This window comes from Prunus avium, chromosome 3 (assembly GCF_965620075.1).
Source record: "Prunus avium chromosome 3, drPruAviu1.hap1.1, whole genome shotgun sequence".
Taxonomy (NCBI): Eukaryota; Viridiplantae; Streptophyta; class Magnoliopsida; order Rosales; family Rosaceae; genus Prunus; species Prunus avium.
The window spans coordinates 30,095,703-30,110,905 of record NC_142286.1 but is presented as its reverse complement, the minus strand read 5'-3'; the positions used below and the strand labels follow the sequence as shown (position 1 = coordinate 30,110,905).

At 40.3% G+C, this 15,203-nt stretch overlaps 3 protein-coding genes across 3 annotated transcripts; all 3 read left to right on the top strand.

The window, feature by feature from the left end:
* Positions 1-215: 215 nt before the first annotated feature.
* On the top strand, positions 216-1,619 carry LOC110754912 (xyloglucan endotransglucosylase protein 1-like). Its single transcript, XM_021956034.2, has 3 exons — positions 216-605; positions 731-924; positions 1,054-1,619. The coding sequence occupies exons 1-3, from the start codon at positions 315-317 to the stop codon at positions 1,430-1,432; spliced, it is 864 nt and encodes a 287-aa protein (XP_021811726.2). The 5' UTR covers positions 216-314; the 3' UTR covers positions 1,433-1,619.
* A 563-nt stretch (positions 1,620-2,182) lies between these two features.
* LOC110754865 (haloacid dehalogenase (HAD) superfamily protein) lies at positions 2,183-4,966 on the top strand. The gene is made up of 5 exons (XM_021955985.2): positions 2,183-2,902; positions 2,996-3,073; positions 3,243-3,316; positions 3,413-3,520; positions 4,743-4,966. Exons 1-5 carry the CDS (start codon positions 2,227-2,229, stop codon positions 4,857-4,859), a joined length of 1,053 nt encoding a protein of 350 aa, XP_021811677.1. The 5' UTR covers positions 2,183-2,226; the 3' UTR covers positions 4,860-4,966.
* A 2,221-nt stretch (positions 4,967-7,187) lies between these two features.
* LOC110754871 (uncharacterized) lies at positions 7,188-15,167 on the top strand. The gene is made up of 3 exons (XM_088250420.1): positions 7,188-7,682; positions 12,075-14,309; positions 14,557-15,167. The coding sequence occupies exons 1-3, from the start codon at positions 7,259-7,261 to the stop codon at positions 14,916-14,918; spliced, it is 3,021 nt and encodes a 1,006-aa protein (XP_088106546.1). The 5' UTR covers positions 7,188-7,258; the 3' UTR covers positions 14,919-15,167.
* Positions 15,168-15,203: the final 36 nt, after the last annotated feature.

Sequence of the window (15,203 nt, the reverse complement as noted above, 5' to 3'; positions counted from 1 at the left end):
TCAAGACACCACTTCACCCAAATAAAGCTGTCAAAGAATCACATATACGCCATACCTAATTTCTAAACACGCTGCCAGTTCTTTTGAACAAAAAAACAAAAACCATGTTCCCAGTTTTGAACTTTATTATATACTTGCCAGCTTTATCAACACGGCTACTTGATTCTACTCTAAGCCCCCCAACACATGTATATAAAGGAGCTTCACAACTCAAATCATACCATCAAACACAAAACAGTCTCAACTCAGCACTCATTTCTCTTTGAAGCTAATTCTTCTCTTGCTAGCTCTGTCCACAACCTCACCAAATTAAAATGTCTTCTTGTTCTTCTTGTTCTGAGGTCTCAATGGTGCTTGTTGTTTCTTTGTTTGTAACTTCTCTGATGGCCATGACTGCCTCAGCTGGTAATTTCTATCAAGACTTTGACGTCACATTCGGAGGCGAACGGGCTAAGATACTCAACGGAGGACAGCTTCTCACACTTAACCTTGACAAGTTTTCTGGGTCTGGTTTCAAATCCAAGAATGAGTACTTATTTGGAAGAATTGACATGCAGATCAAGTTGGTCTCTGGCAACTCAGCTGGCACTGTCACTGCATATTATGTAAGACTTGTAAATCTTCCATTCTGATTATTAATTGTGCTATCCTTAGTTTTGTCCTTTAATTCTATTTGTGTTTGCATAATTGCATTGCTAATTTATGATATGAAACACATGAATATATGCAGTTATCTTCTCAAGGTGCAACCCATGATGAGATTGACTTTGAGTTTTTGGGCAACTTATCTGGAGATCCCTACACACTTCATACCAATGTCTTCAGCCAAGGAAAAGGAAACAGAGAACAACAATTCCATCTTTGGTTTGATCCTACAAAAGCCTTCCACACCTACTCCATTGTCTGGAACTCCCAGCGCATTATGTAAGTATAACATTTACTCACCTTTATTGTCTTTTTAATTTATTTAAAGTTTCTCATAATTAAACTCTTAATTTGACAACATTATTTACAAACTTTCTCAAACACAAAATGGTATTGTTTGATGTGCAGATTCTTGGTTGACAATATTCCAATTAGAGTGTTCCACAACTTGGAAACAATTGGAGTTCCATTTCCCAAAAACCAACCCATGAGGATTTACTCAAGCCTCTGGAATGCTGATGACTGGGCAACAAGAGGTGGCCTTGTGAAGACTGACTGGACACAAGCTCCTTTCACTGCCTCTTACAGAAACTTCAAGGTCTCCACTACATCTACATCTACTAACTCCTTAACAGAGCAGAGTGCATGGCAGACTCAAGGGCTTGATGCTGCAGGCCGAAACCGGCTTCGATGGGTGCAACAAAAGTTCATGGTCTACAACTACTGTTCTGACCTCAAACGCTTCCCACAAGGCCTCCCAGCTGAATGCAGACGATCGAGGTTCTAGACATCTAGATCATGCCACATCATCACATATTCTCTGTTCTAATGTGCAGCCTTACAATTCTTTTGTGTAATTAGTTCATTTTTTGAAATATTCTTTCATTCCTTGTAGTCCCATCCCATGATTTTGTATTCTTTCATTGTAAGTTGAATTGGGATTTCAGAATAAAGTATTCATTATTATATGATAATAGTGAAGTATTCATTACTACACAACATAACAAATGATGGTTTGAATTGAACCTCAGTATTTCTTGAGAGGAGTTGGTAGCTCTGGATTGGCTCATATGGAACTCTGTTTTGCTGCCAATGCTATGAGAATTGAAGCTGACTTCTGCTGCTATTGTCATCTTCTCAGTCAAAGACTCAAAGTCCGGAGAAAAACAGAAGAGTCACAAGGCTTCTTGTTTATTGACCAAAAAAACAAAAAAAAGCTTCTCATTTTCAGTCAACTGAATAAAATGTAATTATTATAATTCCCTTAAAAAAACAAAAAGAGAAGAAAAGAAGTGGCCAGCATTGTCTGGGCTCTAGCGGAAAATACTAGGCTTACCATGTTTTTCATACCACATTATATACCACATTTCTAATAGAGGTGGGCCCCATTATATTAGTGAGCTCCACCTTTATTAGATAGGTGGTACACAATGTGATAAGCCTAGCATTACCCGGGCTCTAATTGTACCACAGACTTTTGGGCTTGTCGCTAACTAAAACTCACCTAGTCTCCAAATTGGATCCATTAAAAATGCACATTGTATTATCCCTGTAAATAAGATTTAAAATAGAAAATTGGAAATGCAGTCGACCTCATCAGCTCCATTGCCCAAGTGCTCTTACCCTCTCCCAAACCACTTCCACTTCCACCATCGACATCCTAAGAAAAAACTCAACTTCCTAACCCTACCCCAAAAAACCCAAACTCACTTCACAAACCACTGTGCCCTTTCCATCTCTCACACAAACAGTTGCAGCAAAGAGCACCAAAACAAAACCCAGAAGCATAAAAGCGGCAATCCCGACCCTTATCAGAACGATGCATTATTTCTACAACTGAACTCCTCCACTGGCACCGAAAGCTCCAATAATCAAAGCCCAGAAGCCCCTAGCCGAGAACAGGGACAAGATCAAAGAGAGAGCGAAGCCGATTATCCCAAGGGACTTTCCACAAACATGTGGTGGGCAGACGTGAAAGGAGCGTTGGGACAAAGGTTCAACTTTGGAGCCATTGCTCGTTCAGCCAGGGTACTCACAAAAGACAAGCACTTGGCACTGCCTCACGTCTCTGTGCCTGATATAAGGTACATTGATTGGCCTGAGTTGCATAGAAGGGGCTTCAAGGGTGTTGTGTTTGACAAGGATAACACTTTAACTGTGCCTTATTCTTTGACGCTCTGGGGTCCTCTTGGGTCTTCATTGGAGCAGTGTAAATCTGTTTTCGGACCCGATATTGCGGTGTTCAGTAACTCGGCTGGTAATTTTTGGCAGAACCCAGTTGGAAAATTTTGCTGTTTTTATTGTTGGTTATGAATTTTTGTCAAAGTAATGATCTTGGTTTGATGGTTAGGGCTTTATGAGTATGACCATGATGGTTCAAAAGCTAGGGAGCTTGAAGGGGCTATTGGAATCAAAGTCATAAGGCATAGTAAGTGTTTGTTTTTCAATCTAGGCTTAAATTCTACTGCAAAGTTTTTGAATTTGTCATATATATATATATATATATATCAAAACTCCATTTTTGTAAATTACAAGTTTTCTTAAGAAGTGCGGAGTTTATGTGGCATTGATGTGGATATTTTATCTGTATGTTATAGAAGTGAAGAAACCAGCTGGAACAGCTGAAGAGATCGAGAAGCATTTTGGTTGTAAAGCCTCACACCTTATTATGGTAGATAAGAATTCATGGACCTTGTGGGTTGTTTTATTTGATGTTTTTCTGGATTCTTATGAATAGTGACTTATGGGGCATTTTTGTGTGTGGTAGGTGGGTGATCGGCCCTTAACTGATATCGTCTATGGGAATCAAAATGGCTTTCTGACTATTTTAACTGGACCATTGAGTCTTTCCGAGGAGCCATTCATTGTTAGGCAGGTTAGTTTTCGATTCTTCTCAAATTCTTTTTATGTACTGCAAGTGATATTATGTTATTTTCTCTCTTCCAAAAAAAAGGACAAGAAAGAAAGAGTAAAATTAGATGTATAATATCTGATTAGGCTGTTGGTGCAAATGGTTGTCCATTCCCGAATTGATTAAACGAAGAATCAGTCCAATAAAACATAATTTGTGAAATGCCTAGTTTGTGGTGTCAGTAATTATTCACTGTTTGTCCTTGTGATTTGGTAAAGTTCAGATCCTCTTATGAGTTGTCTTGTAGGGTGGGGGATGGTGGAAAAACCCAAGTTTTGGCAAACCAAATATAAAGAAGAAAAGAAGGGAAAATCGAACTAAACCATCAAAAACTTCCCAAAGAAAGAGTAAAGAGGACCATCCTAGTGTGTAGACTTCAAATAAAATATGCATTGAACTCATTACTAGAATTTCTCACCCTCTCAAAAGTTTGACTTTTAGGCTTTGCTTAAGTTCAACCAAACAAGCACAAATGAGCTGCTCCCAGATTTCCAAACTTGTCATGCGTCATTCTTTCCTATGTTGTGCCTGTTTGAAAGTGACTTGAGAACTTAGCTGTGCTGTTTCTGGGGTTTTTGCCCCTGCATCATAAAAAAAAATAAGGACTTGAAAACAGCGCATGCAAAACGAAAGCCATATCAGATAACAGAAAAGCATTCCTCTTGTTAAGAAAATCTATGGTCAAGATCTTCTTAGTGGCCATGCAGGTGAAGAAAGGTATTGTGAGGGAATGAAGGACTCCAAATCTGTCTATAGAATAACATTGGCGCAAAGGCCTTCAAAGCTACATCAAAGGATTTCATCTAATACTGCTTTTGCCTGAAATACATTCCAACCAAGTTTTCTGCCTTCTCCTTTTGAAACTCATAAACTCACAAACTTCAAAAACACCATAGGAAGTTTCAACTCCCAATCATGACATGGGAACCCCCCTGAAATATGGTTTCAGCAGTCGCCATCATAGTAAAAAAAAATTACTGTTGAGTTGTTTTGGATTAGGTGTGGATACCCTGTGCAAGGATAATGCAAAAGGAATGATTTGTTTCCCCTTTTATAATTTACACTTATTTTTCATTTGGATATTTTGGACTGTATCAACCCTGTAATTTGTGCTCTTATATTGCTGCAGTTAAAAGGTCCAAATTGCTGTTATTTGTCTCTGATAATTTACTGGTAACAATTGCAGGTGAGGAAACTAGAAACATCCCTTGTGAACCGTTGGTTTAGGAAAGGGTTAAAGCCCACCAGTCATTGGATGTTGCCAGACGGTATGCAGTGTGTGAAACATCCACCACCCCTGTAAGAATTATTGTTGATATAGTCAAAAACAAAAATTCTTGTATCTGCCCCAATGATTTCGTTAGTTTTACCATTTTTTAATTCAAAGCAATGAGAGAAATTTCTGTCTTCTTTCTTCCCACCCCACCACCCTCCTCGGGGTTCAATTGAGCAATATTTTTAGGCTTATTATCACAAAAGGTCCCTAAGGTTTACGAAATTATTAGATTGCATCCTTAATGTTTTTTTGTGTCACTCGTGGTCCTCAAGGTTAGTATGTGTGATCACAAATGGTCCCTGCCGTTAGGTTTCGTCAAAAACTCCGTTAGTTTGCTGATGTGGCATATATACATATTACAAAACATCCTTGAGGTTCACACATCTATCACAAATGGTCCCTGCGAAATTTTTTAATTTTTTAATTTAAAATTTAGAAAATTTTGTTTTTCTTTTTTATATTATTTAAAAATATATATTGTATTTTAAATACATATGACACTATATTTTTGAAGATGTGGGCTCCACATATATGCCACACCAACAAACTAATGAAGTTTTTTTTAAAATAATTTAAAATTCATAAAATTTAAAAATGAAAAAACCATTTATATAAGGATTTTAACCTTGAGGACTATTTATAAACCCTAAACCCTTGGTTTTTTTCATTTTTAAATTTTATGAATTTTAAAAAACTCCATTAGTTTGTTGATGTGGCATATATATGGAGCCCACATCTAAAATAATATAGTGTCATGTGTATTTAAAATACAATGCATATTTTAAAATAATTTAAAATTCATAAGATTTAAAAAAGAAAACCAAAATTTTATGAATTTTAAATTAAAAAAATTAAAAAAATTTGCAAGGACCATTTGTGATAGGTGTGTAAATCTCAGGGATGTTTTGTGATATATATATGCCACATCAGCAAACTAACAGAGTTTTTGATGGAACCTAACGGCAAGGACCATTTGTGATCACATATACTAACCTTGAGGACCACCAATGACACAAAAAAACATTAAGGATGCAATCTGATAGTTTCGTAAACCTTAGGGACCTTTTGTGATAATAAGCCATATTTTTACAATCTGGCTTCATAAAAGGAAAAACAAAGAATGAAAGATGAGAGAACAAGGGAAGGTCAAAAAAATTCAGGCTGCTCAATTAAACCTTTAACAAAGATCACTATCGTCTTTTGTATACGAAGTTCGATTAATGACATCTTGACTGACAAGCAACACAGAAGGTTGTGGCAGTAGATGTGTATGCCTAAAGTAAATTTCTCAAATTTCAGGAGTTGAACTTGGAATGATCCCTAAAAGTTGATATGGCTCAACAATATCTACAAATATTGATAGACAATGACTTTGAAGAAGTCAATGCATGGGTATACTCAGCATGGATGGCTCATTTGAGGTTCAATAATTTCATCGATAAATTAAGGGGTGCATTTTTGCTCACCACTTTAACCATAGGTGTACCCTCACCACCCTCCTCAATGCTTGACACGTGTCCATAGACATAACCATAGTTAACTTTTGCTTTGTATTTATGGAATCATAGTTATTTCTATGGACACGTGTCAAGCATTGAGGAGAGTGGTGAGGGTACACCTATGATTAAAGTGGTGAGCAAAAATGCTCCCTAAATTAAGACCCTTTTGATTATGAAATCGAATATGTTCTACTCGTTGAAGTTTTTATTTATTTTATTTTATATCAAACACTCATTGAAGTTTATAGTAAACACAAATGGGGTTAATTTAGCGACCTAAAATTGAGTACTATTGGTTTTCAAAAAAATAAAACAAAAACAGAATTTTTTTTTAAAAAAAAAAAAAAAGCAAGGCAAAGCTCATGCTATACCATCTCGTCAGCCGGGTATCCAAGTGTCCAGACTGAAGCTGGTTCCCTAACATCTATACATTGCCAGACCAGAAACTGAGAGTTATGATGCACTTCAAGTGGTATATTTTGCTTCATCACTTCTGTATTGTGTAATTTAGTAAGAACAAAAATGGTGGAGCTGCACATCGGTCGAGAGGTTTTTTATATAGACTGGCATCGCCATCTCCATCCCTCTCTCTCCACAACCACAGGCATGATTTTCCCACACCAAAATATAAAAGAAGGTCAACTCTACTCATCCCATCCATAAGAACTAAGGCAAATTCTTTTTAACTTTTGCTTTTGAACAACAGCGGCCATGATAGGAGTCGCCGGGGGGAGTGGCCACATGCGATAGTGTGGGCCTTAACCTATCCGTTAAGGGTCATTTTCACAAAGAATGGGTGGCAATAGTGTCATGTTGAAAGTTTATCCCTAATTAACTTGCATCAGCACAATGCTATTCATAGTCTAATAAGTCTATCCATCTTTGAGCTGTATGAAATAACAAAAAAGAGTCTTAGAGCTTAAAACCATGGTGTCTCCAGTAGAAAAACAGATATATTTGTTCATGCTTGTCATCGTGACCCTTGTTTCGGTTTCTTCTTTCAAAGTAGCTACTTCTGCATCTCTTTCAGCTCCATCATCAAGATCACCAGAAGGACAAGAAGCAGAGGCTCTTCTAAAATGGAGGGATAGCCTTGACAACCAAAACCAATCTCTCATGTCTTCATGGTTTGGAAAAAGTCCTTGCAACTGGACTGGAATTGCTTGCAATGAATTCAGAAGCATCACTAATATTAGCCTTAGCAGTATTGGATTAAGAGGTACTCTCTATGCTTTTGGCTTTTCATCTTTCCCTTCTCTCCTAAGCCTTGATCTCTACCACAACTCTTTCTATGGTAGCATTCCCTCCAGCTTGGGCAACCTTTCTAAGCTCATCTACCTTGATTTGTCTTTTAATTGTTGGAAAATGGCTCACATTTAGTATGCAAGTGAAGGAGTGAGCGACCGGTCGCAAGGTTTGGGCGACCGGTCGTTTTTACACAGATTCGAAGTCTGGAGCAAATGCATGGGGCGACCGGTCGCTAGTTCTTTGCGACCGGTCGCAGGAAACATGAGCGACCGGTCGCGTGCCATTTGCGACCGGTCGTAAAGAAGCAGAATCGAAACTGAAGCCTCAGTCCAAAAGCGACCGGTCGCCAGTTCCTGGCGACCGGTCGTCCCAGTTGTGCTGTGACGATTTCTTACGTGTTTTCAACTACTTTTTCGGTGGCTATCGCTTTCCACAAGATTTCAGAGGCTTAATGGGTCACTTCTGAGTTGCAAGAAGGTGGACTACCTGCTGGATAGTTGGGAGAGCACTAATTGCCAATTGGTTGTCTTGCTTTGAAGGATTCACTCTCCATTTTCTGGTTTAGTGGAAGGTGGCTGAAGTGGGATTTGATTACTTACATGATCTGATCTTTAGTCTAAGTGGGAGACTAAAGGAAGGAACGTGGAAGACAATATGGTGCCTTATCTTATGTCCATTGGTCTGTGTAAGTAATGGGATGTAAAGCAAGACATTATAAGATGAGAAAGCAAGTTGAAGGAGGTGTGGTTAATCTCAAGGTGGTCAAGTAGCTGGGTGCTATTGTGTTCAAAAGAGGTTAACTCACCAAGGGAGAACGTGAGGGAGAGCAATCAGTTCAAGTTAGGAGCTGAGTTGGGGTCTTGAGAGTCTAGACACCAAGGAGGGAAACACCAAGGGTTGTGAGAGTGTTCACAAGTGCATCAAAGTGTTGAGCAAGGGGTGTGAGAGGAAAGAGAGCTTGGGGAGAGAATAGAGTTCCAAAGGGGTTTTTCTGTGTAAAACCAAAGTTGTAACTTATTCTTTCATGAAGTGAATTTCTCAAGGGGATCACCAAGAGGATGTAGGCAATTGCTGAACCTCTATAAATTCTTGTGTCACTTTGTGCTTGGTTGTTGTCTCAAGTGTGTGTGTGTGATTCATCCATCATTGTGTGTGTCACAAAGTCCATCAACAACAAGATCATTAGGGGAGTGAGTGAAATTGTTTTGTCCATTTTTCACAACAAGTGGTATCAGAGCTGTGTTGGAGCAGCAATTGCTAGTGTGTTGAAGATGGCAAGTGACAAGGAAGCTGAAGGTGGAAGTAGCTCTATGCATCAGAGGCTACCACAATCTGTCAGCATGAAGGTGGAGTTGAAGCCTTTCACAGGGAAGGAGAACTTCACACTTTGGCAAAGGAGGATGAAGTCAGCCCTTACACAACAAAATCTCAGTGTTGTCTTGGAAGGCAAAGAGAAGAAGCCGGTTACCATGACAGACGCGGAGTGGGGTGTGCTAGATGAGTTGGCTAGAGGAGCCATCGAGAACTTCATCTCCGATGAGGTGCTCATCAACGTGATGAAGGACACAGCGAAGCAAACATGGGAGAAGCTCGAAGAGATGTTTGCAGGGAAGTCGCTGTCCAACAAGCTCTTCCTCAAGGAGGAACTCCTAAATCTTCGGATGGCGGAGGAAGGAAATCTAATGGAGCATTTGAGCAGCTTCAATAGATGTGTTGCTGACTTGCAAAGAATGGATGTGTTGTATAATACGGAGGATAAGGCACTCATGTTACTAACATCCTTGCCTCCGTCTTATAAGCATTTCCGAACTACACTTATGTTCGGGAAGAGTACTTTGAATTTTGAGGAGGTGGTGCAAGATGTGATGACGCATCACAGGATGTCTCAACGTTCGGAGGAGAACTCTCAAGATGCTGGTTTGTTCGCAAGGAGTCGTTCAAGCAAGCAAGAAGGCAAGGGCAGCAAAAGGAATACTAAGTCCAAGGACAATGAAGGGTGCTTCGAGTGTGGATCTATGGATCATTGGAGGCGAGATTGTCCGGTATGGAAGGAGAAGCTGAACAAGATGAAGAAAGCTGGAAGTTCAGCCCACGTGTGTGATGAGGACACATGTGATGAACTCTTGACGGTTACGGATGAAAGTAACGGGGAAGTCATGGCAAGTTCTTCATGTAAGAATTCTTCTTCAAGTTGGATTTTAGATTCCGGGTGCTCATATCATGTGTGTGCAAATAAGTTGATGTTTGACACATATGAGGATAAGGATGCATGCAAGATTATGTTGGGAGACAAAACTACATGTGAAGTTTTGGGCATAGGGACTGTGAAGATCAAGTTGCAAGGTGGTGAAGTTTGGACTCTTAGTGAGGTAAGGTTTGTACCTACACTAAGAACGAATCTAGTCTCTCTTGGTTCTTTGGATAGAGAAGGTTGCTCTTACAAGGCCAAAGGAGGGAAGCTCATGGTCACACAAGGTTCTGTGGAGGTTATGAAGGGGGAGATTCAACCAAACAACACATACAAGCTCTTGGGTGGTGCAGAGATTTGTACCAAGGAAGAGCAAGCAACAAGTCTTAATGTCAAGGAGCCGGTCCAACATGATGTAGCTGCAAGTGTGCTCAAGAGATGTTGGGCAAGGAAGGTTAGTCAAGGGTGTATGACTAACGGTTCATCATCAAAGGTGCTTGATTTCAAAGCTGCAGAAAGTGTGGAGAGGAATATCCACAAAGGTGAAATCAAGACAAGGAATGATGGGGAGGATGTTGTTGAAGAGAAGCTTCTTGCCAAGGTGGTCATGGAAGGGACTCCATTTGAGGTGGAGCTTGACACAAGGGCTGAAGAAGGAGGGCAACAACAACAAACTCACAAAGGGGTTCTACTTGAGGTAGAGCCATCATCAATTGCAAGGTCCAAGCCCAAGGAATCCATCAAACCGTCCCTAGGTTTTGGATGGATGGACCAAGAAGTTCCAACCACGTTTCGGAGTGCTATAGGGAGCATGAAGCGGGAAAGTTGGAGAAGTGCATTGATGAAAAGAAATGTGTTCTTAAATCCAAGAGCAAGAAGTACTAAATGGGGATTTAGTGAACAAAGGTTTGGTATGGGGTTTGCATATCAAGGGAAGTCCAAGGTTCAAGGTTCCAAGGAGGCAAGGAGCAACGAATTTGGCAAGGGGGAACTCTTTTCTGCACAAGAGGTCCATGTTACTCAAGTTTAGACTTGGGTGGAGCACCTTCCACCAAAGGTGCATTGAGGCAAGAGGTGTATTGCCATGGTGGAGCTCTTGGAAATTACTAGAACAATTTCTAAGAGGTTGAAGAGGTTCTAGAGGTCAACAATGACTCACGGGGTGATTAAATGGTTCGCCAAGGTGGAGATTGTTGGAAAATGGCTCACATTTAGTATGCAAGTGAAGGAGTGAGCGACCGGTCGCAAGGTTTGGGCGACCGGTCGTTTTTACACAGATTCGAAGTCTGGAGCAAATGCATGGGGCGACCGGTCGCTAGTTCTTTGCGACCGGTCGCAGGAAACATGAGCGACCGGTCGCGTGCCATTTGCGACCGGTCGTAAAGAAGCAGAATCGAAACTGAAGCCTCAGTCCAAAAGCGACCGGTCGCCAGTTCCTGGCGACCGGTCGTCCCAGTTGTGCTGTGACGATTTCTTACGTGTTTTCAACTACTTTTTCGGTGGCTATCGCTTTCCACAAGATTTCAGAGGCTTAATGGGTCACTTCTGAGTTGCAAGAAGGTGGACTACCTGCTGGATAGTTGGGAGAGCACTAATTGCCAATTGGTTGTCTTGCTTTGAAGGATTCACTCTCCATTTTCTGGTTTAGTGGAAGGTGGCTGAAGTGGGATTTGATTACTTACATGATCTGATCTTTAGTCTAAGTGGGAGACTAAAGGAAGGAACGTGGAAGACAATATGGTGCCTTATCTTATGTCCATTGGTCTGTGTAAGTAATGGGATGTAAAGCAAGACATTATAAGATGAGAAAGCAAGTTGAAGGAGGTGTGGTTAATCTCAAGGTGGTCAAGTAGCTGGGTGCTATTGTGTTCAAAAGAGGTTAACTCACCAAGGGAGAACGTGAGGGAGAGCAATCAGTTCAAGTTAGGAGCTGAGTTGGGGTCTTGAGAGTCTAGACACCAAGGAGGGAAACACCAAGGGTTGTGAGAGTGTTCACAAGTGCATCAAAGTGTTGAGCAAGGGGTGTGAGAGGAAAGAGAGCTTGGGGAGAGAATAGAGTTCCAAAGGGGTTTTTCTGTGTAAAACCAAAGTTGTAACTTATTCTTTCATGAAGTGAATTTCTCAAGGGGATCACCAAGAGGATGTAGGCAATTGCTGAACCTCTATAAATTCTTGTGTCACTTTGTGCTTGGTTGTTGTCTCAAGTGTGTGTGTGTGATTCATCCATCATTGTGTGTGTCACAAAGTCCATCAACAACAAGATCATTAGGGGAGTGAGTGAAATTGTTTTGTCCATTTTTCACAACATTAATCAACTCTTTGGAAGAATCCCATCTGAGATAGGCCTCATGACAAGTCTTCACAAGCTTTATCTAGATGATAATGCCATAAATGGATCCATTCCTGAAGAAATAGGATCACTCAGCTCACTCAAAGTGCTGGGTTTGAGTGGAAACAGCCTCACAGGTCCAATTCCAGCCTCCATTTGGAATATGGGCAACTTGTCCTTACTATATCTCTTGAAAAATGAACTTACTGGAACTGTGCCACAAGAAGTAGGAAATCTCAAATCTCTAAACCAGCTCCACTTGCAATTTAACAATCTAACTGGCCCAATTCCTGCATCCATAGGAAACCTTGTCAACTTAACTATTTTAGCACTTCTTGAGAATAATTTCTATGGATCCATCCCTCCAACTTTAGGAAACTTGACCAAGCTCACCTTATTAGATGTGCAGCAAAACCAATTGAGTGGCCCCATTCCACCAGAAATAGGAAAGCTCAAACTGGTATTCAAACTAGGATTGTTTATAAACAATCTCAATGGCTCCATTCCCGGAGAATTCAAGAATCTTACAAATTTACAAAATTTAGGGGTGGGTAGCAACATGTTGTCAGGCTATCTTCCTCCAGACATTTGCACTGGTGGATTGCTTGTAAATTTTACAGCTAATGACAATTATTTCATTGGCTCTGTTCCGAAAAGCTTCAGAAACTGCTCCAGTTTATACAGAGTGAGGCTTGACAGAAACCAGTTATCAGGAAACATATCCGAAGACATTGGAGTTTATCCACACTTAAACTACATTGATTTGAGCTATAATAATTTCTATGGGGAACTTTCTCAGAAGTGGGGGCAGTGCCAAAGTCTACAAAGCTTGAAAATCTCCAACAACAGAATTTCCAGAAGAATACCACCCCAACTTGGTGAGTCGCTTCAGCTACAAGTACTTGACCTCTCCTCGAATTATCTAGTTGGGGCTATCCCAAAGGAATTGGGGAGGTTAGCGTCACTGTTCGACCTTAACCTGGGTGGAAATAAACTTTCAGACAGTGTTCCATTGGAAATTGGAAGACTATCCAATCTAGAGAAACTTAACTTGGCAGCAAACAATCTCAGTGGATACATTCCCAAGCAATTATATGGGTGTTTAAAGTTATTGAACTTGAATTTGAGCACAAATGGATTGAAGGAGAGTCTTCCTTCTGAGATTGGCAGCTTAGAATCTCTTCAGGTTCTTGATCTTAGTCATAATTTACTGAGAGGAGAGATACCACCACAGTTTGGAGAATTGGAAAACTTAGAAGCACTGAATCTCTCTCACAATGAGCTCTCTGGCTCCTTCCCTTCCACTTTTGATAATATGTTGCAGTTGACTGCTATTGACATATCCTACAACCAATTGGAGGGTCCTCTTCCCAACATCAAAGTCTTCAACGAGGCTCCAATCGAAGCTTTAGAGAGTAACAAAGGCTTGTGTGGAAATGCCACAGGTCTGAAGAAATGCCAATCTACAATAAGAAACCGGAAAAAGAATAAAAACATCATTTTGATTGCAGCCCTCATTTTAGGAACTCTGTTTCTTGGGTTCATTGTGGTTGGGTTTCTCTACATTCGTCGTCACCAGACTGTAAGGAAAGCGCATGAAATGCCAAGAGGAGCACAAACTGAAAATCTATTTGATATATGGAGCTATGATGGGAAACTGGTATATGAGGACATAATTGAAGCTACAGAAGAATTTGATTCTAAGCATTGTGTAGGAGCAGGGGGGCATGCAAGTGTTTATAAAGCAATGCTACAAACAGGCCAGATTGTTGCAGTGAAGAAACTTCACACACTACAGGATGGTGGAATAGCAAATATAAAGGCTTTTGAGAGTGAGATTCGTGCACTCTCAGAAATCCGCCATCGCAACATTGTGAAGCTCTATGGTTTTTGTGCACATCCACGCCACTCATTCTTGGTTTACCAGTTCCTAGAAGGAGGTAGCTTAGAAAGGGTACTAAGGAATGACAGAGAAGCAACTATGTTTGAATGGACTGCAAGGTTAAACCTTGTCAAAAGTGTGGCTGATGCTTTATCCTATATGCACCATGACTGCTTGCCTCCAATCGTTCATCGAGACATATCAAGCAAGAATATCTTGCTGGATTTAGAGCTTGTTGCTTACATCTCTGATTTTGGAACAGCTAGAATCTTGAAGCCCGATTCTTCCAACTGGACTTCATTTGCAGGCACATTTGGATACACTGCTCCAGGTAGTTATTTCCAGTATGTATAGCTTTGTCACTGTCCATATTACTAACAAAGCACATAAAGATATATGTGTGTGTGTGTGTGTGTGTGTGTGTGTGTGTGTGTGTGTGTGTGTGTGTGTATGACTGGCTTCATCTTTGAATATTATGTTAGCAAATAAGAGATGAATTTGTCTCATAGTTAACTTCATGCATTGAATAATATGAATATTGCCATTCTCATGATATTAATTGGTTTTTGGGTTTGCAGAGTTTGCATATACAATGGAAGTGAATGAGAAATGTGATGTTTATAGCTTTGGAGTGTTAGCTTTAGAAGTGATCATGGGAAAACATCCAGGAGATCTCCTGATCTCCGTTCTCTCCTCGACAACATCAACTGCGCTTGATACACCGCTGAGGGACGTTCTGGACCAAAGGCTTTCACCTCCTAAAGATCAAGTTGCAGAGAAAGTGATGTTCGTTGTGAAGCTTGCGTTTTCATGCTTGCAAACCAACCCACAATGTCGGCCAACCATGCAACAGGTATCCCAGGAGCTATCAATTCCAAAGGTACCTTTACCACTCACACTTGACAAAGTTGCCTTGGAACAGCTGGTTAGCCATGCTTGAAAGGCCAAAGTTGTTATAGCATAGTACAAAATCTATTGGGATTAAATTTGGTGTTGTTGATATGTTAAGAAATAAAAATAAACATGAAAAAATATTTAGTTGTCCGAGTGATTTTGATGGTTTTACCATTTCTTAATTCAAAGCAATGAGAGAAAAATGTTATCTTTCTCCTCCCCCCCATTCCGGGCTTCCGAGTGATATGATCATAGCATGAACGCCTTTACTAAAATTTTCAAACCTCGTGTGTTGGACTTAATTATGGCTAAGAGGAGATATTGATAGGGC

Coding starts and splice junctions, on each gene's coding strand:
- LOC110754912 (XM_021956034.2), top strand. CDS start 315: ATGTCTTCTTGTTCTTCTTGTTCTGAGGTCTCAATGGTGCTTGTTGTT. Junction 606..730: donor GCACTGTCACTGCATATTAT/GTAAGACTTGTA, acceptor GAATATATGCAG/TTATCTTCTCAAGGTGCAAC. Junction 925..1,053: donor TGGAACTCCCAGCGCATTAT/GTAAGTATAACA, acceptor TTTGATGTGCAG/ATTCTTGGTTGACAATATTC.
- LOC110754865 (XM_021955985.2), top strand. CDS start 2,227: ATGCAGTCGACCTCATCAGCTCCATTGCCCAAGTGCTCTTACCCTCTC. Junction 3,074..3,242: donor AATCAAAGTCATAAGGCATA/GTAAGTGTTTGT, acceptor TGTATGTTATAG/AAGTGAAGAAACCAGCTGGA. Junction 3,521..4,742: donor AGCCATTCATTGTTAGGCAG/GTTAGTTTTCGA, acceptor TAACAATTGCAG/GTGAGGAAACTAGAAACATC.
- LOC110754871 (XM_088250420.1), top strand. CDS start 7,259: ATGGTGTCTCCAGTAGAAAAACAGATATATTTGTTCATGCTTGTCATC. Junction 7,683..12,074: donor CATCTACCTTGATTTGTCTT/TTAATTGTTGGA, acceptor TTTTTCACAACA/TTAATCAACTCTTTGGAAGA. Junction 14,310..14,556: donor ATTTGGATACACTGCTCCAG/GTAGTTATTTCC, acceptor TTGGGTTTGCAG/AGTTTGCATATACAATGGAA.